At 39.3% G+C, this 22,946-nt stretch overlaps 2 protein-coding genes across 9 annotated transcripts in view; one reads left to right on the forward strand and one right to left on the reverse strand.

Moving 5' to 3' along the window:
• The window catches only part of LOC110836557 (PTB domain-containing adapter protein ced-6), a 38,522-nt gene extending 29,338 nt beyond the window's left edge, over nt 1-9,184 (reverse strand). Inside the window, exon 1 of one of the 6 annotated variants that reach the window (XM_022077860.2) lies at nt 9,078-9,184. Coding sequence is in view for 1 of the 6 variants with exons in the window: in XM_022077859.2 (XP_021933551.1) it covers nt 6,793-6,813 (21 nt within the window). In the remaining 5 variants the exon portion in view is untranslated. Of the gene's footprint in view, nt 1-1,112; nt 1,244-1,539; nt 1,724-1,786; nt 1,907-6,792; nt 6,938-9,077 lie in introns of those variants that run through there. The other 5 variants (XM_022077859.2, XM_022077862.2, XM_022077861.2 and 2 more) reach the window with 5 other exon arrangements.
• A 560-nt stretch (nt 9,185-9,744) lies between these two features.
• Nucleotides 9,745-22,592, forward strand: LOC110836541 (uncharacterized). Of its 3 annotated transcripts, none has more exons than XM_022077811.2 (12): nt 9,745-10,142; nt 10,601-10,663; nt 11,361-11,489; nt 12,324-12,485; nt 12,720-12,850; nt 15,046-15,111; nt 15,999-16,149; nt 16,374-16,554; nt 17,936-18,045; nt 18,452-19,529; nt 19,780-19,888; nt 20,299-22,592. In XM_022077811.2, exons 1-12 carry the CDS (start codon nt 10,059-10,061, stop codon nt 20,513-20,515), a joined length of 2,481 nt encoding a protein of 826 aa, XP_021933503.1. In that variant the 5' UTR covers nt 9,745-10,058; the 3' UTR covers nt 20,516-22,592. The 3 variants fall into 3 exon arrangements, with proteins under 3 accessions (XP_021933503.1, XP_021933504.1, XP_021933505.1); XM_022077813.2 differs by lacking the exon at nt 9,745-10,142 and adding an exon at nt 10,175-10,304; XM_022077812.2 differs by lacking the exon at nt 15,046-15,111.
• The last annotated feature ends 354 nt before the right edge of the window (nt 22,593-22,946 follow it).

The raw sequence follows: 22,946 nt of genomic DNA on the forward strand, positions 1-22,946 counted from the left end.
GAACACTGAAATATCCTAATATTCGTAATTTTCTTAGGCAAAGTGCGAAGCACTGCGAACACCAACACGGCCTGTATGGAAAATTAGCACATTTTCGAGGGCGCCTGAGATACGCAACACACCTACTGTGTAACAACGCAAATTTGTTCACAGAGCTCTGAAAATAAGAACAATTACAATACGAACAGGAAGTGATATAACACGTTGGATGAGGAAGATGAAATATCCGACCAGCAACTTTCTATGAATAACACAGAGACGCCCTCCACACAATCCGCGTTACCAACATCTGAAACTCAAAATACGGTATCCATATCACCAGGCGAAACTACGATCACAAACCCTGGGTCAAATTAAAATAATTGCTTTCTGTTTAGGTGGGACAGATACGTAGTAGTAATAATCGGATTCTTATTAGCATAACCTCACAAAACCCGAGTCTGTTATAAGCATACTAACCCTGGATTGTGATACAGTATAATATTGGTGGTTGGCAACGTTTCGGCGGAAAGTATCACCTACATCTTCAGGGCGGATGTGAATTGCGATGATGATAACCACATGATTCGGCGTCACACAACCAGGGGATCAGATATAACAAAAAACCGCGTTATTTTTGTCGGTCTGTAACACTACGCCCCCAATTTTGGTGGTGGTGATGAATAAATGAGCCCTCACAAATACGAAATTGTGGGGCCCCAGTCAGAAGCCTACTTCGGACAGCACGAAGCTGTCCCATGTTCCATTTCACACGATCGAGTATAAACGGGGTCAAACACGTACAGTGACGGCGAAGAGAAATGCATCTAGAGCCATTGAAGGAAGGAACAAAAATCTTTTCGACATGAAGGGACATGATTTATGGCGACAATACTATGTACCAGCCCGAGAATGTATCTTACAAAGGCGTTCTCTGTTCCCCAGTGGCACTGACGTCCATTTACTGCAGACATATTTAGTTTTTCCTTCATCCATCTTGTGCTTAACAATTACGGCAGAAATTTCAACTAAATATTCATAATGTGGAGCAACATCAGTCCAAAGCTGACAGCTTTAGGAATGCAGACATTTATTTCAACTCTCTCACAGCGGTAAGAATTTCGATGTCTTGCCTTAAGATCAGCCTAGAGTTGTAGCACACACTTCAGCCTTGAAGATGAAGGCAGTATGTTCTTCCGAAACGTTGGAATCCAAAGTCTCCATTGAATGGTCAGTAGAGGATTTCGATTTTAATGTCTAAAAAAAATGTTCTAAGAAGAACAAAAACTCATAATTTCAAGTTCTCTCTGCGGCGAAAATGAAGATGATCGTCTTCATCGCCCTGATGAAGGAGGCAGCAAGCGCCTCCGAAACAACGGTAAGTTTCTTCCAGAACATACGACACAACACCCCATAAGACACCCACCTTCATGAATTGAAACGTTCTGTTCTTAACGTGTACATGACTGAAATAAACAATTTAATCTGATAGTAATTTGTGTTTCGGCCTAACGCATCATGGAAATGACGTACTGAACTATGAAGTTATATATCACTAACCTGCAATTACAGCGAATTTGGTAGCAGCTGCTACAAACGTTATTTAAAAAAAAAAAAAAAAAAAAGTCCACAACACAAATGTCATTCAACAGGTAAATAAATGCATATACTGTACAAGAAATATACACAAAACAGACACACTATCGCAGATCAATAGACCTGAAATAATCTACTCTGTCAGAAAAGTTGAATCTACCAAGTTTATAACACGATAAATACCACACTCTGAGCACGCGCATAAACTTACTTTTATGAGAAAATAAATTAAAATCAAACAGACGCACAGCCTTCTTAACAGTACGCACCTATCACGACCTGCGACCGCCAAGTTCGGCTTGCAACTGACTTCAAGGCACAAGGCATCATCGCGACTTCTGATTCGGGTGGGGGGAGTAGAACCAGTAGGACAGGTTGCAAGTTCGCGAGATGCAAAAACATTTTTTGGGCTCATAACCGGACGACTGCTAAGTTACCCTGCAGATGGACACAGTCCCTTCTTCATTATTACAAGATAATATTATACGACTCATTTATTTTACATAATTTATCAAACTTTTCAGTATCTCAAAAAAAAATATTTAAAAGCGTATCAATACTAAAATAATAAATTAGAAAATATATAGAAAAGCTTTCAATGTATCGTTAAACGCAGTCCTGACTTTTGCCTGGAGGGAGAGAGGAAAACCACGAAAAATAACGTCAGTAAAGATAACCGGTCTCCGAGTCGGGACCTCACAGACGATTCGACCAAGACATTCGACGAGCATATAACAGACTGAAATGTTCTCAATTCAACACGATTACAATTTATTTATGGCTTCCGTTTGTAAAACCTTGCAAAGTATGAAACAGAAATTTAAGACAGACATTAACTTCTTACCACCTGATCACAAAAAAATTAATGACAGGGGAAAGTACGTATCTTCTACGCGTAAAAGTACATCGGACGAAACACGTCATAAAAAGGAGGTCTCTCGCAATGCATCAGTACAAAAAAAAACATCTAAACTTACAGGCATAACAGACGATTAACATAAATTGTCACAATGTTCACCGGGAGAATTAATGATCCATGAGATTATTCCTAAAGTTCACAAAATCGGATTTCCAGCTGAGGCGGAAATCTTAATTCTCAACTCAGGAATAAACACGAGCTTTCTCTCTACATTTTTGTGAAGGCCTAAATAGCAAACTTTGATACTTTCCCCTATCTAAGCAGCAATACAGACAATGGCATCTACATGAATGAGTTTTATTGCCTTTCTGAGACTAATTCTCTTAAAACACGTCGTTCGTTTGTATTTAAACGAGAGTTTATATCTCAGTGCATGTCCCCCTAACTTATAATTTCCATTGTTAAAATCCAGTTAGCTAGAAAAAAAAATCTTCAACTCTAAAAGACAGCAAGAAATGTTTTTTTTTACTGATCTCAAACACGTGATAAAATGAGGCCAGAAGGTCTGTATTTCTTACGAGTTATCTCGTACGCAGCACGTAAATGGTTACAGAAAAAGGGAGGTCTCCTCGCATACTTCAGGAGCATCGGAGTAGCATAAAACACTTTCATTTCAAGTTCACTTCAGTTTACTCGTAGAATGCGAAAGTCTGTATACCTGGTTGTTACGTCACAGGATACAAATAAATTGTTTTATTACACGAAGGCCGGGCAGGGAATTCCAGTAGATGTGCCGCACAAGGTGACACTGTTTCGTCAGCGTCCAAGAGCTCGCTGTCTGCGCGAAGGCGAACCTATCCTATTTATTTATTTGGTGTTCTGTCTGACGACAGGTCCATATGAACAGGATCCTTCCATCCTTTTCCCGGACTGGGACCTGTTCATATACGTTCTTGGCAGATGATCCAGAAGTGGTTTGCCATTGCCTTCTTCTGTGTGTGAATGGAGTAATTGTTGGGATGCCACGGAGGAAAACTCCGTGTTGCCTAGACCACGGCCTTGCCCAACACAAGTTATAAATTCGGGCACCCCAGGTAATCTAACCCGAGACCCCAGGATTACAAGGCCAGCGTTCTAACCGCTAGACCACCTCATCTTATTATTATTTAGTGTTCTGTCTGACGACAGGTCCATATGAACAGGATCCTTCCATCCTTTTCTCGGACTGGGACCTGTTCATATAAGTTCTTGGCAGATGATCCAGAAGAGGTTTGCCATTGCCTTCTTCTGTGTGTGAATGGAGTAATTGTTGGGATGCCACGGAGGAAAACTCCGTGTTGCCTAGACCACGGCCTTGCCCAATACAAGTTATAAATTCGGGCACCGCCGGGAATCGAACCCGAGACCCCAGGATTACAAGGCCAGCGTTCTAACCGCTAGACCACCTCATCTTATTATTATTTAGTGTTCTGTCTGACGACAGGTCCATATGAACAGGATCCTTCCATCCTTTTCTCGGACTGGGACCTGTTCATATACGTTCTTGGCAGATGATCCAGAAGTGGTTTGCCATTGCCTTCTTCTGTGTGTGAATGGAGTAATTGTTGGGATGACACGGAGGAAAACTCCGTGTTGCCTAGACCACGGCCTTGCCCAACACAAGTTATAAATTCAGGCACCGCCGGGAATCGAACCCGAGACCCCCAGCGTTCTAACCGCTAGACCACCGTGGCGTGAACCTATCCTACAGACACATAAATTTGCAAACCTAACCTAAAAGTCCACATGACATCACAACCGAGGCGATCAACATGAACACTTGTCATCACATGCGATGACTAACACTGAATTTAAAGGTGCCCCTGATTAATTCAACACGACGAAATGAAAGCGAATGGGGGGAGTGGAGTTATAGTTCCACGCATTCTTAATCTCGGTGCTACATGGATGTGAGGTTAAATGCACACGAGACACATAGCTAAGCTTCCGTCGTTAAGTCTCAGAGATATTTCCATTACGATTCTAACATTTTAAAACATCCTGTGATACTATGAGAAACGATTATCACCAAATGTGTGCATAATGCAACACTCAGTATTGACGACTTCACTTCTATGAGACTAGCGGGAAAACTTCACGGGATGAATGACGTATGTTGTTAAGTACAAACTTATTCAAGTTACAAGTCCCGTTTTGATCCAGTTAGACAGGCAGTCTGTCGACTTTCGTAACTTATAATTCACCACGCACTGTCAGAGCAACACAGAACAAATTCTCTTAAATCCATCACCGTGTTCACAAAATCCTACCAACAGATCCTATCCCGACGAAGCTGAATTTTTGTACAAAAATTTTCTACGGCGAAATGCAACATCGATGAAACACTTGCACAACAATCACTTCAGTGCAAGAATGATTACGAATTACATGATTGTAAAAATGGCCTAGATTATGTGGGGGTGAACAACACCTTTGGAATGTGAGTGTACTCCAAATAGAGTACCAATCTTATCCATATCTTCAGTCACTTTCCTTCAGGTATTTCGACTAGAATTTTTGTATACATTTCTCATCTCCCTCGCCCATCTAATCCATCTACTATCTGGTCTCGTCTTGTCAACGTCCCTCTCAAAAACACAAACGTTCTCTCCAGCACTCGTAAGTAAGTGACGTACCCGAACATCTAACACGCAGACAAAACATTTCGTGAAGATCATTAAATATTCCGTATTATTCAGATGAGTTATGGGGTTCGGACTTCATGTACGTTTAAGGAAGCAAATCTCGATTAGGCACGCAAACACATCAGTAGCAGGGCCTCCTGAGAAAAATGAGATATGTCACGCCTCTTCCGGTTTTAATACAATCAGACCCTGGCAGGAGAACTCACACAGTCGACAATCGAGCTGTAGTTAACTTTTAAACACCGAAGTAACTCAAAGAGTAAAAAGTAAAGTACAGAAAGAATTGTTCGGAACGTCGATACGTAGGAGTTATAAAAACACTAAGTTCGTGCGAAAACCATGTTTGTACGACATTCTACAGAGTTCCCACAAGTCTTGCTTTCAAGTTTATAGCGTCACGATACGTTAGTAATGAAGCTGTAATCATGTGACGTAGCCAGTTTCTATTAATGTTATCCGCCTGTTTAGAAATTCATGGAAGTTTAATTTCAAGGAACTGAAAGACGATCATGTACGTTAACCCTTTGAAGCCCAAGCTCGTCTAAATAATATTTACGAATTCAGTCCGTACCGCGAAGAAAACACGGCACTTCACCGTTACAAAGATCGACTCGTTAACACTGTTTAAATAAAAAATATGGCAAAGAACGCTAATTAACCCTTTTGAAGCCGAAGTTCGTGTAAATATTTAAGAATCCAGTCCGTACCGCGAAGAAAACACTACACTTCACCATTGCAAAGATCAACTGGTTAACCTTGTTTAAGGAAATAATACGACTAACACGCTAATTAACCTTTGGAGCCGAAGCTCTTTCAAATGAAACTTAAGAATTCAGTCCGTACCGCGAAGAAAACACATAACTTCACCATTACGAAGAACAAATGGTTAACGCTGATTAAGGAAATAATCGATTTTTACAAAGAGTCAAACTACGTACAAACTCCACATCAGCCACAATAATCATTGTCGTAAAGAGGAAAACAAAATCAACAGGTAAACTTTCCCCATCTACGCCTTGGTTTTGCCATCGTGCGTCTGTTTCCCTAAAAATTCTACCATCACTGTGCTAGGCAGAGATTTGCAGAATGAGAGACTACTCATTACGTAATTTTCTATAGGATAACTCACACTCCATTTAATTAATTCCACACTAATTACCAGGGAAACAAACGATGATGGGAAACAGTAGAAAATGAAACAGAAAGTGTCCGAGAACAAAGAGTTCCCCATCTAGACGAACGAACTTAAAACAGAGAATAGTGAAAGTTGCATAATTTAAAAAAGTTTGGAGAATTAAATAAAAATATGTTAAATAATGAAGAGGCACGGGGTAAGCAAAATGTAATTCGTGTGAAGGAGATTCTAAAAATAGATCATCCAAGCCTACTTCCTGCATTTATTGAAAGCATAGTTTGTTTGTCACCCATTAAATAACAAATTCTTGTTACAACAATAGAACTCAGGTGAAGAGTTTGGTACAAAATTATAATCAATGTCTAGCTTAATAAATCTGTAAATACGTAATAATCGAAACTAAAACAATAGGCCATGGTTGTCGCTTTAAACATTTCGTCAAACTCGGACAGAAGAAAATTCGAGTGGGAAACTTACATTATTAATAGTGTTTCACTGTCCTTTTTCAACAATTTCAAAAATGTATTTATTAATCTTACCAAATAAGTGTGTTTGTCCATCTTAATCCGAATGCAGTTATTGTACTCCTTCCTCTTTGGCCGGGATTCAAACACGTCCTAAGTCTCCGGACAGCTTCAATCGAGAGGGCGGTGGTCTACGAATGGCACATTTGGGGGGCGCGGTGTATAAAGTTACCTCAGACAAGGGGCGTTGTAGTAACTGATATGTTGCCATGGTATCTCTCTTATTTAATAGCCATTGTCACCACCATGAAGTCCTCAAATTCTCATACAGAAATTTAAATTTAATTGTGACAGACATGTTACATATTTCTCAAACGAACGCAACACGACATATTTCCTGTTACGTTACTCTCATGTTATATCTGGCAACTGTCGATTATTTTATGTTTAAAAGACAATGAGTCGATACTGTAGCCGGCTACAAAAGAAAAAAAACAACACTATAATCAACGACATCTATCAACCGACCCATGAACTTCATACGACTTAACTGTTTCCTTGGATAACATTTTTGTAATTTTCCACTGATTTCTGTAATATATATCGAAGAGCCTTCAATCAGCATGTGCAGTCATTCGGAACATAATTCTCCACCAAGTTACGCGCAGATGCATAGCAATGGCGTATCATTAGAAATGTTTAACTACGATCGTATTTCATGCACGTGATACGCCTTGTAATCCTTGAGGACGGCATTTGTTTGTACAGAATATGTGCTTCTTCTCCTTTTCCATACAGCTTCCACACTTATGTCAATAAAAACGTACGGTTTATTTAAGGAGTTACCACTTACGAAGCCAATAAATTTCTTGAAATGTCTCCCTGTACAACGTTATTCATTGTTTGTTAGACCTTCTCAACAAGTCTTCATTTCTAGATCTTTCACTATGACGGAACTGCATTCTTAGTTATGGTCATTGTCTGGACAAAGGAGGCTGGAATTACGTAATCCGTTCTCTGATGGAACTTGTTTGTCTTTACATACAAATGCCACAGATTATATCGACTTAAAAACTGTGTCGAATGCAAACTGATGCAGGATTTATAAACAGTATGTAACTCTGCAGCAATATGCGCATAAAATTTATATTTGTATTGTCTAAAATCATCTTTCGTAGGCAAAATATTTCTAAACAATGACGTCTTCCGAAAAATAAACTGTACGACTAATAACATGTTACACGTCTTGAATCGTATGCAATTAAAACTCCTACTCAAAACGTTTTTAAATCCTACAGGAACCTACAAACTAACCTAGGACGAGATAGTGTATGAGTTTTGCATTCTACTGTTGAATTCTAAACTTACGCTACATTACCTAAAAAGTTATGAAAGCAAGATGTTGGGTAGAATGTCTTTGCAAATTCTGCCTGGAACTCTATTTTACAATCCGCGCGCCCCCGAACACAATGAAACAGTAATAACACGGAAACAATAAGCCAACAATAACACTCATCTTAAATTCTGTGACCGTTTAGTAAATAAAGGTTTTTCGTTATTACCAGACAGTACAAAGGTCATGTCGACGTAATAATGAGACAAAGAATTATGCAAGGCTGGTTATCGTAACTTGACCGGTTCACAGATAAGCATTTGACTGTATCATGATGTACATAAACAAAACATAAATATGCAATACGTCTGATATTAGTACCAATTAAACCATAGAAGTTCCTCCAAAACATTGGCAACCTAACCTACCACACTATTCGATGTCACAATCGAGAAAAAAAGTCGTTCAGGGCTATTATAAAGTGCAGTATTAGTGCATAAAATTCTCTACGGACGCAATGATAAATATCATGGGGAGACAAGCAGGTCGAAAGGCATGGCCTGCATTAAAAGAAGTTCGTCAACAGAACTCGAGACAGAATAATGGGCACAGTTACCCAGAAGGCACACCCCCACCATTTTTGGCTCACAATTGATGTCGTAAAACCTCTGGTAAAAACATACCCTGCAAAAATTTATTGGTTGCAGATTTATATGTCCTCAGTAATTTTCATAATTTCAGTATAATTTGTACAAAGTCGTATCACGTAACAGTATCATCAAAATAATGGTAACAAATTATCATATGAATAAAAGACCCATGCCCCATATTCCACCCAACAAACAACCTGCAGATGCAAATGCTTGAAGGTGTTTTCAAGTGAAAACCAAATGCCTGCAAGTAAAACTAACTTCCTCTTGATTTAAAAACAAAACTGCTTATATAAATATACATTAGTCAAGAATAAAGCATTCATCTAATCATAAAGTTCTTAATATCAAAGGTAGTATGCAGAAAATGTCCCTACCAGCAAAGTAACGGAGTCGTACAAGCACCTGTCACCACTGGAACAACACAATACCCAACCCTGGCCTCCTAAGACACTGACTCACAACCCACTCCTTCCTATTACTGAATTACGGCATGCAGAACACTGCCATCTATCAACATGGAGTGTAACTATATCCAATTACTTCACGGTTTCATGTTTATACAACATTACTGTTTCTGTTAGAATGTATACATACTAACTGTAATACACATTTGTCTAATCTTAACTTATACTGACAATATTCCTACATAATAGCGATAATATAATTATTGTAGGGATTTTACAAAACTCGAAGAATAGCGTAATGGCACAGACTTCTAAAACACCATTTAATACTGTCGATGTTATTCTTTTGCGTTGTAACGCAGTGTAGGCTTGCAGGTAGATACCAAGGTTTCACAAAAGTATTTTCTAATTCAACAACATAAGTTTATGAAGCTAAAAGTTAATATGAATCTGAAATATACGTGACAGTGCATCTATAGTTGTCCGACAGATGGCAGCACTAATACAACCTGCACCACTACAAACAGCAATTAACGTTGCCATATACTGCATGAAAGCAGATTAACAAGCTAAATGTGCTATGCTGGGGAAATTTTTGGAAATAAAATTTTTCAGACATAAATTAAAAATAAAATTTACTACACCTAACAATTGTTTAAATAGGATTTTCATGTGCAGAAAGCTGCAAGTTTCAAACAACAAAGAAGTTTCAGGACTTTGTTCTTTGATACATTCTAATACATACAAATCTGCATAAATCTGTCAGCATTTTAAAAAATTACATTACCACGAAGTCTCAAAGGGCGTAAACTAAAAACACAAACCTGAAATAAATTCATGTTCCAGGAGCATTCAGACCTCTGTAGTTTTGTGTCAAAATGGCTACCAAAAATGTTGCAGACGACACAAAAATCGAGTAATAGTTGAATATATTGTTATATCTGTTTAACAATGGCAACTAAAATTCAGTCCAATGTTTCTTCCGATGTTACGGACATAGATAAATGTAATGATGAAGTGGATCCACGTGTACAGGTTACGTTTCAACTTTATGTAATCTGCAGACTTACGGTACCGCATTCGTGTAATGTATAAGAAATGAGACTAATACCAACTGACATGAATAATAACAACATAATTTTAGAATCAGAAGTAACAGTATTCGATAATGTGCATGTTCATAATATAATAAAATAGGTAATATATTGCTTATGAAGAATGATGGGAAAATCTAAAATAGTAAAAACACAATCATAAATATTATCCTGTAAGGCCCAAAAACCCTTATCAACAATACCATGGCAACAGTTATACCAACACACAAATATCCCTTTAGGTCCAAAGTCCCATAACAGTATATGATCACCAGCCAACTAGCACTTGCTTATTTAATAGACAGACATGTTTACATATAATAAAACTGTTATTACATACTTTGCATTTTACTGAAAATTGTTTATCTGCTGATTTTTTTTACTATTTAATTGTTACAGATTGAATTAGAACGTCTAAACACTGCAACTGATGACATTAATAAACTTGAAGTAGATTTGGATGTAAGTACTTACTTACCAGGGCTGATTGATAAATATTAAATCATTTTTGTTTACAAAGAAATATTATGAATAAGTATAGGAAGATATGGTAATTTTTAGTGTGTTGATGGTAGGAATTCAAGGGTGTATCACTTACCAAGAATTCTGTTGAAGTAGGAGTGCTGTAAACTCAACCACATTTGGTGGAAGGTGTTCAGCACAACCATTGTTTTTTTTCCTTCTGATTTGCCTCAATTCTTACATCTCCCTCATTATTAATAGACCATAATCTCAATTCTTGCCACTCAGTAATCCATAGTTATATTTTACAAAACTATCCACAGAAGCAACACTACTATTTTCATTGCGTAGTATCCATGTGGTTAAATGATTCACAGTTCCACCATTCAAATGCAACCTAACACCAATCACATATTACAGTACAAAAATTTCACCAGAAGCAGGTCCACCCACACGTAACTGACACAACTTCCTCCATGACACTCAAGTCAACGTCACCGTGGCTGATTGGCCATTTGTCTTTGAAAAGGTGGTGGACACATTCAGCACCTGCTTTAAAGCTTAAGTTATGTCTAACAAGTAAAGAATTATATTTTCACTGCCCTGAGAACCTTAAATCTCCATCATGAAGATGAAAACTGTACCCTATGTAAAAGATACTGGTTGACATATGAAATAGTTACAATTCTATCACCAGGAAGCAAGAGCTGCATTCCGTCAACTGCTGTGCGAATCAACTGTTCGTATTGACAGCCTGGCTAAGAAACTTGGAGCCTGCATCGATAGAGCGCGGCCTTATTATGAGTCACGCATGAAGGCCAAAGAGGTAATCATAAATGCGGAGCTGGTAAGTCAGAAGCTGTGCTGTATGTGTTCTGCCAGCAGTGATAGTTTCATTGCAGAATGATCTTTGATAAGGATGCCTGAAAGCAAAAACATAATTGGGATTTTAAACTTACTCTGTTCATGGGTTCACAGCTGCTAGCAACAAGTGTATTTATGTGCCTAACTGCATTTGATAACAGGTGCCATCTGTTGATGTTATATGCAGTCTTGTACACATGACCCTCATTTTGGATATAATATCACTCATTCTTATTTCAGTGAATTGACTGCGATGCTACAGATTCATTTCACATGTATGCAAGTCTCCTCTCTGTTTTTCGTCATCAGTCCGGCTTTCAATGTTGAAAGTTGGTGACCCTTCATTAGAATTCAAATCCGTGATGGGTTTTTTTGGGAAATAAAATCTTGAGGTAGTTTCCCGTTGCTTTCCTCAAGGTTTCTTTTAGGCCGCCCCTAACATGGGGAACAGACGCCTTTTGCAGCCGTCCCTAACCTGGAGTACAGATGCTACATGATAGTTTTCAGTGGCATTTCCTCCACTGAGGGGACCATCACCCCCACCTAAAGGGGCTCCTCCGCCCGAAGCCGTTGGCCCCCTTAGGGAGTCTGGTTATTTCCCGCCGCCCGACACTCGGCGTCGAGTTGCTGGCTGTATGGTCTACTCGGTTACCGTAGCGGGATGACCCGGCCAGACTGTTTTTACCACATTTATATTGCCTTCACTATCAAAGTTTACTTTGGATGCCACATGGTACTATTTTTATGCTTCTCCAATTTTATCTTCAACTTATTAAACATTTTCATGTGACTGCAGGCGCTACAGGATACTCAGCAAGCCGCAGTGAGATTTGAGAGGGCGAACTCTGCTCATGCAGCTGCAAAGGAGATGGTGTACTTGGCAGAAGAGGGCCTCAGTACAGAGGGGCGAACATTTGACCATGCATGGCAAGAAATGCTGAACCATGCGACTATGAGGGCAAGTCACTACCCTTCATGGCTGTATCTTGCTTGAATAAACGCTGTCATTTCATATCTTAAAACAATGAAAGACCCTGCATTCTGTTTTACCTAATAAAAGGATATCTCAACCTATTCCAGTCTTTGTCTTGGATGTCGACGCCATTCAGTCTTATTCCCTTTCCTCTCACAAAGGGTAAATCATCCTTCTGCGAAGGAATCTTCAAGTCTTCATTATCATCTATTCCATCAGGTGAACGAGTCGGAGCGAGAGAGAACACTGAGTGAGGTGGAGCATCGCCGCACCTCACAGTCCTACCACCGCGCAGAGATGCGTGTTCAGCAACTACAGAAGGAACTCAAAAGGGCCATTGCCAAGTCCAGGTAAAGGAAACGCCAACACCTGACCTGGTGACCATCAGCAATTGGCGAAAGCAGTTGTAGTTTTGGATAGGGAGTTTATGATTCTGTGGGTACACGTCACTGAGGTGAGCACAAGAGCTTACTTCAAAATTATTCCTTTTAAAATTGTTATAACTCGAATAACAATTTTTTGCTCAATGTTGATGTGTAAGATCGACATTTTTAACGTGTCTTATTGCTCTCGCTGACTGTTATCTTTAAGTCTTTTATCTATCTGGGTTAAACTTCGGACTTTAATGGACAGACTTGCATTGCAGACATGTACTTTGTTCTCTGTTGTCAATATGTAAATTTTTAACTTATTTGAAGCATCAAGAAATTAATTACACGCTAAGTGAACCTCTCTATCTGACATTTACTGTTAAAACTGCTTATTCTTTGTCTTTAAATCAGAATCATAGATGGACACCAGCACCAGCCAACTGCTTTTGCTTACTCTGGTCACTTATCAGTTATTATGGATCGTGCTATGTAGAGCGGATGCACGCGTATTTGTTGCATGGCACTAATTTGATTATGCATGAAAGAAATGTTGACTAATTTACATTCTGTTAGTGAGGAAAACATCAGTTTTAATATGATTTGCACTTTGTTTTGTGTACAGAACCGTAGCATCCAAAAGCTCTGAAAAATGGCATAATTGCCTGCTCATATCATCATCCGACACACAAATACACGTACTCCTAAAGTAACGTTCTTGTAAGGCACAAGATTGTCACAGTTCTTGGATGCTGATTTTGTAGTACAACTTCTTTCATTTGGGACACTCAGTTGCTATTGTACTACAGTAAAACCTCTCTAAGTTGGACACTTGGGGTTCCACGAAAATTTGTCCAACTTACAGAGGTGTCCAAGATAGAGGGAAAGAGAAAAAATCAGATTGTGGTCTAATGACAATATAATCTATTTACTTACATACACTAATTACTGTAGACTTACTTCAATTAAGAATTAATGACAATGGTATTAATAATAATCTTTTGAAGCCCACTCCCATGCATTGCACATTACACCCCAGCCTCAATAACATTTTCTAAAGTTTATTCCACCGATTTTCGCTTCCCCATCGCAAAAGGAAAAATTGAATTTCTGTTAACGCGATCTGAACTCAAATGCAAGGGCAGTACTGATGGAGTTAAAACTGCGTCTTCTGCGATACTGTAGTCCAGTTAAAGGTTCAGCAAAAGAATGGTTAAACACTTGCAATGCATTCCAATGCTGGGTTCAATGTCCGTAAGATAATCCTCCAGAGAGTCAGAAATTCAAAATAATAAAATATGCAACTGAAAAAGTTTTCCTGAAAAGCGTCGAAGTTAAGTGCACGAACCTGTCCAACTTACAACAAAAGGGGTGTCCAATTTACAACAAAAGGGGTGTCCAATTTACAACAAAAGGGGTGTCCATGATGTAGGGTGTTGTGGACATGTAAAATTATAGGATATTCGTCGGTTCCAATTAAAAGTATCCAATATAAAGGGGTGTCCAAGTTGAGGGATTTTACTGTATTTGCAAATAGCAATGTATCCCTTTGCCTCTGGACTATAGTGGATACATGAGCATACTACTGTACATAACCAATGTTCATGTCATGTGTTTTTGTTCTGTTTCAATGCAGTTCATATCTCCTTCTCTTTTAGGTTATAGTACGCAAAGTTGTGTTCGTGGGTCAAAGTTTGCAGGCGGCTAGTTGGCGTTCTATCGAATTTTTTCCATGTATGTATGTGTAGTCAATATAGTGAATTCAGTTTCATAGTTCCCAAATTGTAAATTCGTTTATTTGAAGTAGAATATGACGTTGACGGGACTCACTTAAATGAGTCCCACTGCTTTAGATTCAGAAAGAGTATTGACATTTGACAGGTCAATAACTGAGGGTTTATTTTAACATGGGCTCATCCCTCATCCAGAGTGTCCCAATAAGATATTAAAGGATTTGTTGTTTTAGAACTAATTCTGACTTGGTAGAGGTCGGAGGTCATAATACATTAGAGCTGAGAAGAATAAGAATAATGACATATAAGGACTGCTGATGGACCCACAACTAAAATAGGAGGACATTTGACTGTTTATTATGTTCTGAATGTGTTTCTTTTCTGTTTTGTACCCAAGCAAGATATTGTTTTAATTTTCCCATTTAATTTTTGTGTTTTCGGCAGCTTGAATGCACGTCGCAGCTTGCTGCAGATTAACAGTCTAGCCTATCAGCATCAGCTGCAACTCCTGTAAGTAGATATCCCACCCACCATATAAAAGTAGTAGCAGTGTATGAAACCTACTTTTTGTAGTCCAGATGGCCTGAATGTGGCTAGAAGTTCCAAGAAGAACAATAGAATTAGTGTTATTTCACATATGTGAAAGCAAATAAATTTTTTTAAAATTTTACATGTCAAGAAATCCAACATCAGATTCAGTTTTTAAAAATAGTCTTTGTCTTGGTGTTGTCATTTGAGTTTATAGAATTATTATAACCCTTCCAATGTTTTCCTGCCATATTTTTGTTGTGTAAATAGGCTAAAATAGTGAAATATTACTTATGTTTACAGCATGTTTTTAATTTTTTGGAACTCTTATAAATACAGGTAAGATACCACCCTGGCACATACTAGGCTTTGACTAACTACTACAAATTGAAAAAAAAACCCTTTGTTTGTTAATTTTCTCAAATGCACATGAAATATGGTGTCAAAGGGAGGTTCATAATGGATTGTGGATAATGAAAGATGTTTTATCTCAGCCGAGAGGGACTGACGGAAACGTCGAGAAACCTCAGGTCACTTGATCTCTGGACTTGTGGTTTTAAGAATAATATAAAAATATTATTTGTAATTGGAAAATGGTGACAGGAAACAGGAAACAGTGTCATTGGACAGTTGTGGTGGTGCGCGTCTGCTACGCTATTATGCGGCATTTGAAGTGAGTGAAATAGAATCAGAGAAGTTGGATCATGGTTAGAATAATTTTATATTATACAATTCAAAATATGTCATAATCTGAATCAGTCTATACTTGGAGCTACAACCAAGAGTCTCGAGAAGAGTTTTGAAAATCATATTACCTTAATGTGTCTTAAACAAAGAAATATTTGTGTATAATCTTATTTACGTTGCAGGCCGTACTTTGAGATGAAAGCTCAGTTCAACCAAATGCTGGAAGATGAGAAGAAGCGTGTCAAGAGCTTGGAGCAGCAAGTTGGGCATGCCAAGATGAGCTATGCAGAGGCACTGAGGAACCTTGAACAGATCAGTGACGAGATACACAGGGTCAGTTGCAAGAACATTTAAAATCAGCTGAACAGAAGTCTCTTTTCATTTTCATCACCGATATTAATTAATGTTACATTTTAAACACTGGATCACTGACTATTTAATGAATTACAATCAGTTGGAGACAGTTACAGAAGCAGGATAATATAATAACTGAATCAAAGTTAACATATTGAGGTAGCAGTACAAAGTTCTAATAAAGTTGAACATCTCTGCTGCAGACTCGAAAGTATGAGGGACTGATCGCAAGTGGAGGTGATCCTCTGGGTGCACGAGGGGCTGGTGTTGGGGCCGACTCTCCGCTACCTCTCGTTGCCAGTTCTCCGGACACAAACAATGCTGAACCTCTGTCCCACAAGGTCTCTCCTTCTGGTCTCAGCTCATCCTCCGCACCAGACACAGGTACCGAGGGTGACAAGACATGCTCTGCTCTGCTGACTGAGATGTTTTGACAGCAGTGAGGATGTCAGTTGTAGTATTCTGCGTTACAGGCGGTTACCAATGATAGACCCTAAAGATGGATGTGATGAGTACCAATGAGATGTCGATAACCATTAACAACACTACATGATGTCGCAACTCAAAAGAACACGATAATCCTCTGTTGTTTGCTAAAAAAGTGTCCTTTTTTATAACCCTTCAGCGCTTACCAATGTCACAAGGAGTCTCATAGAAGAAGCACGGCGTCTCTTTTCAAGAGAACTCATTCCGACCACACAAAAGCAGAGAAGGTGTGCAACATGTCCAAATTAAAATAATTAAGGGTCAATAAATAAATGTGTAGATGCACATGATGTCAACAAATTACTATAATAAATTATTGTCCTCAGATTACTGTGCAGTACCCTGAGGACGAGCATGGTTCTCAAAACGTTGATGCTTTCTCCATTAAACCGCTTTACACGACCCGCAGCCCGAGAAGAATTCATTACACTTAGTCGCCATGAAAGCTTCAGATCATACAAACGAATTACTAGTTTCCTGCTTGCAGTTGTTACTGGTGATAGGCTCTTTCAGGTGGTAAATCCTTTTTTGGTGACTCATGGACTGGTGAAACAATAGTCAGTTCTATTGCCAAGATTTATACACGCTGATCTTATTCAGTAGCCGCCACTAACAAGATACTGCACTCATACTAACCAGACATTTATACAGTGAGGTAACTAACAAATCTGGTCCCGTGCCATAGCCGCGCAGTCTGAGGCATCACGCTTCGGATCGGCGATACGGAATGCGCGCTGGTTCGAGTCTCGGGGGAGAAGAAATTTTCTCATGAGCTTTCAACCAGTGTATGGGACCGGTGCCAACCCAGCATCGTGAGGAATTTGGGGAGCTACAATGGGTAGCGTAATCCGGTCAGGAAAGTTAGCGATGGCTGAGGGTTCGTCGTGCTGACCACATGTCACCCTATATCTAGTTGAATGATCGTTCACCTCTGCTTAGGCATGTGAACGTGAGACCAGCAGTCAAGCTAGTCGGCTTTGGCTCTGGAGCTGTTATGCCATGGATTCAATTTTTAAACTAACAAATCTGTGGTACCAGCATGATTTTTATAGCTGTAAGTAAAGTCTATAAAGAAATTGTTTATTTATTAACTTTTTTAGGGATATTGAAGAATTTTGTGGTTGTTTCTAATCCACAGTTGTTCTGTCATAGCTACAAGCTGAGTAATAAAGCGTAAGGACTTTCTTCATACACAAGAGAGAAACTGCGTCAAATTACTGCGGGTATTGTGTTTGTGTATTTGAGTTATAAAATTTTCAGTGATGTTCATTGTTTGCAGACATGTGGTCTGATTCCACTGGCACAGGGCCCCCTGACTCAGACTCTGGGGAGGAGTTTCTGCGCCTTCCTGAGAAACTAGGACCAAATGCATCACCTGTTGTTTCCAAGGTTATCATCCTTTTTTTTTTTGTAGGTGTTATGTCCATAGCTTAACCCTATAAGTGAGCACCTGTTGGCTGTATGAACAGATACATTTGTCTCACTAAAACTGACACTAGTTATATCAGCCGTTTTGAGCTGGACATCATTTAAATTCTTTTATTCATCTTCTTAAATAGTTCTGAGGTGGAAAGAAAACATTTCAAGCAGCAGTAGAACGCTTAATAAAGAGAAAATCTTCCGCATGCCAAAACCAAAATTTTGAGACTCAGAATATGCATAACAATTTTGGAAGCAAAATTAACACCAAATTTAATATTTATAGGAATGATGTGCTATTTTATTCCTGGAGTTATATTTTCTAAGCTTATTTTGTCAAGTTCAAGCTCATTTGGCATTACTGCATCTTTGGCAGGGTGATAAAGAAACTGGCTTACGTACGTCTGAATACATGGGTCTCCCTGATCTTTCTGGAAGTAAAAGCATGTCAGCTGAGAACACAAGCATCATTCAACAGACCGCACAGCTGACAATACGATCACAAAACACATTGCAGTCTGTGTCAATGTCACCAAGACATAGCATTGCCAACAAATCAGCATTAAAGATTATGGAGACAAGTTTTGTGGATCAACGTCAAGTATCGACACAGATGGATTCTGATCCATTCTTGCAACAAGGAGATGATGGCCAGGCCGATGACAGCGGTGGTGGCGGTAGTTCTGAAAGTGAGGATAGGAATAGTTCAGCGGAGAGTCCACTGCTTCCACGGAACGACTCTAATGATCAGATCTGGACTGAGATTAGCCTTGTTGATTCTCCAGAGGAATCGTCACAAACGTTTGCAAAAATGGGGTCAGTTGCCTCCAGACACATTGACAGGGACTATATTCAGTACTCCCCATTGATGGACCAGATGCCATCCACAACTATGCAGAATGACTTGACAACAAAGTCTGAATCATCTGGTTTCACCAGTGTTCTTAAGAATCCATTCCTACCTGCAGCGAGCTTCCCTGAGAGAACATTCCAACAACTCAGCCCCAAGTTACTGAAGAAAACAGTTACCATCTCTCAGAATACCTCTCCAGTCATACAGGCTTCTGAAAATGGACAGATGTGGGCTGAAACAGCTTCAAAAAAATACGAGGAACACCCTTTGTTATCAGAGAACTCAGATGGACAAGTCACAAAGCCGGAAGAGAGAACTGCAGTTGGCCACATAGTGACAAAGGCCAAACTGGACTCCAGCATATCCGGATGGATATCACGGTCAACAGCATCAGCCGATATCAGCGAACAGAACCAGGGGAACTTGAACCGGCGTCAGAGTCTGGACACACTTCTGTGGGGAGGGCCCACTACTGAGAGAGTCAAGGAACTGCTGTCCCATGGCATGATGATGCTCAATATATCATCGCTTACTGAAAGGCGAGCCAGTGAGCCACGAGCAGTGCCTGATAAAGTGGAGCAAGACAACAAAATTAGTGCAGGTATGACATCGCACCTCTCACATCTGCTATGTAGAGACAGGATTATGATAAATAATTCTGGGCGTCTGCCCCCCCCCCCCCCCAGTCACTTTTGGGTCACCTATTTTTATGAAACTTGGTCATGTCACTACAATAATATAAAAATTATGGATGTACAAATTTCTGAGATGGGATGGATACTGTCACCTCTTTTGTTTAGTCCTGTAACTTCTTGTGGTAATAGCACTTCTACATAAAGTTGTAATTTCAGAGGGGAAGGGAAGTATCCTCACCAAGAAAGTGCCATCACCGCTGGAGAAGTCTATGACATACCTCAATGCTGAAGACGACTCAACATCTGACAGTGAGAGTCTTGCTAGGTGAGCTACACTCAGTTCAGTCTTACTTTGCACGTGATCTTTAAAAATCTTACCAAAACACGCGAACCATACAGCACGCAGTTCTCACTGGGTACAGGCAGGAAGGGACTGAATATGGCAATTTAAAAACTGTCACCGTAGCCAGAGACTGACTCCCAGTCTCTCACTTCCATGCTCGTCTATGCAACTGAGGACGTTCCCTGGTAAGGTTTCAGGAGCATTCCCAAAGAAAAGATATGACATTCTTCAGTGTGGTGTTCCAAAATACAGTAGTGTGTAAGCACGTGTTAGGAAATGACTTGGACGATTTCATAATCCAAATCATTTCCCATAACTTACAATTTCCACATTGATATTAGTGTGTGCTTTCGTGGTGGCATATTAAGAAGGGAGCTATTTTGTTTTTACAGTGTGGAGATGTTAACTGATGACCAGATTTCATCATTGATGTTGGATCAGGAGATACAAGATGCGTGTGAAGAAGTTTTAGGAACACCCATATCAGAAATATCACCGCTTATCCAAGACCTGAAGCAACGTGAGGAACAACAGTCGCAACAAACGCCACAGCATAAAAGGAAGGCAGTTACCGCAACACATACTCGTCTAGAAACAAGCAAAGAGTAGAGAAGGACGAACCTGTTCTTCTGAAGCTTACATTTCATTTCACATTGTCATTGGGAGAGTGATGCTGTTCTACTGTCCTTGTACATCTCTTCCAGTCATCCATATCAAAGATTCGCCACTGCAGAATTGACTTACACCAGAAAATCACGGTTATGGTAGAGTTTCAGAGACGACGACGAACGTTATAAACTTTTATATTGGTATAAAATGAAAAATGTATCAGATGCGTAGCATATTGTATGTCATTGCAAATACAGAGTGCTGTACTTAGAATGTAAAAGATAATTTTTTAATTCTATTTATATAGAATGTTCTTCAGAAGAACATCGACACTGCCGCTGTGACAATTTCAGATCTCGCACTGTGGAGGTCCTTCAAAATTTTTAAAACTGGCAGAAATCACGTGTTGTGTAGCATCACTGGGATCTGGACCAACTACATAGGACTTCAGACTCTGTGAACACGCTGTCTGCCACATATTCAAGTAGAGTGGGTTCAAAAAGAACTGCAATTAACCACGACAAGATTCAATATGAATAGCAATTGTAAAGTTTCTCAGGAATGTATTCCTTCATATTGTTTCTCTGCGCTTTATTTTTAAACTGTATAATTTTAATTTAATGCCAAAGATAAAACTTGGATATATCATATTAAACTACTAAGCAATACAAAAGTCCTTCTGAAGCAATATTCCATAGCAATCAAGTGACATGGGCTTGTGATTACTCATCATGTTTCACGCGGTTCATCTGCTCTGTTGTCCGAGAAAAACAATACGCAGGCTCATGGAAGGCAGTGAATGAATGAATTTTGTGTTGAAATTAGCCATTCGAGTGATCCTGTAGCCTCTTATGTAAGAAGGTGGTTCCACATGGAAATCTGTTACTAAATATGTCAGATGATAATTAATTAATTTTAACTTAATTTAAGGGCCCTTTATATGCTACATTTTAGTGTATTATGCATGACAAGGAACATTTAATATTACTGTATTCCACTGAATTAAACATGGCAAAGCATGTAGTGAATAACAAACAAACAAACAAGTTAAGATTGACTACGCATTAAACAAGGAACGAGTCTCGTCTATACGCGGCAAATGAGCAGACAAAAGACTGAAACTGATGTGACTAGGAGACAGGGTAGCTCAGATCTCTGGCAGACACAAAGAATTATTATTGTAGCCTCCGCATCCAGACTGGCTACGGGGTCCCTTCCTTTGGGGGGTAAAGCATAGCACCATTCACATCCACCTAGTGCCAAAGTCAAGAACGAGGTGCTACAATTCCTAATCCCCAAGCAACTTCATGGCAAATAGTGGGACAGTTTACTTTTACTGATGAGCCTGATATTAAGAATGATGAATATAATTCATGTGATGATTTTATTCCTTTTTCAAATACCATAATGAGCAATTCTCTATTTACGCACACTGTAGTATCACCTATAAACCCACAGAAACAGCTTGCACCTTAGTTTGCTTGCAGTGTTCTTACTCCCAAACATTTATAGTCTAATCTAGCCACTTGTACTTCCATCTCTCTACTTCGTTGCTCTTCACGACAACCCTCCTTGCCTCACGCATCAGGTCGTGCAAGGTACATGGTGCAGGGCCATTTCTGTCCGTTTAGTATCACCCCTGCTTGTCCTAGTGGTTCTGATGGCATACACATGTGGAGCCTGTACTGCCTTCAAGACGTCGAGCTTAGTCGCAGACGGTCTTTTCTCAATTTAAAAGATCAAGACCGATGATCATTTCCATTATTTTTCAGTCTTGAATGGAAAACTAAAATCAATTTCCAAACCACCGAAACACGTTAACAGTTTACATGAGGCGTAGGTGGTACTGGTATGAATCGTGAATTGTTTCAAAGATCAGCCACAGACTTTGTAACTTCCAGCTGTGCTAATAGATTTTTTTTTTAATAATTGTGTTGCTTTAACATCAAGAACCTAACTGAAGCACTGTTTTACCAAAATATAAGACTTAATTTTTGCTTAACGAAAGCTATTGCTGTAAATACATATGTATATACAATGAGAAGGTCTGAATAAAAATACAAGACATGTTAGTGTACATTTCAAGCATAAACACTGCACCTCTCCACTGATTCCCATCCCGAAAGTAACTTGATCCAATCTCATCGTATGTACGCACATTCCAAACTGCACACAGGCGTGTCAAAAGATTTTCTTCTCCACCAAATTCAAACATGTTTTTGTAACAATCAAAATTTTGTATCCAGATGCCTTAGGACCAAATGCAACAACCACAACCCTGAAGAACACAATATGAATGAATATGAGTAAAAAATTATTATTCAGGTCCATCTGTGAGAGACGGCAACATCAGAGATAACTTCGCTGTGAGACGAAGGTGTTGGAGGATATTATTAAAATGGGCCTTCAGGAAACAAGACAGGGACTACAT

This window comes from Zootermopsis nevadensis, unplaced genomic scaffold (genome assembly GCF_977971745.1).
Source record: "Zootermopsis nevadensis isolate Lab colony 2312 unplaced genomic scaffold, Znev_1.0 Znev_ptg000002l, whole genome shotgun sequence".
Taxonomy (NCBI): Eukaryota; Metazoa; Arthropoda; class Insecta; order Blattodea; family Termopsidae; genus Zootermopsis; species Zootermopsis nevadensis.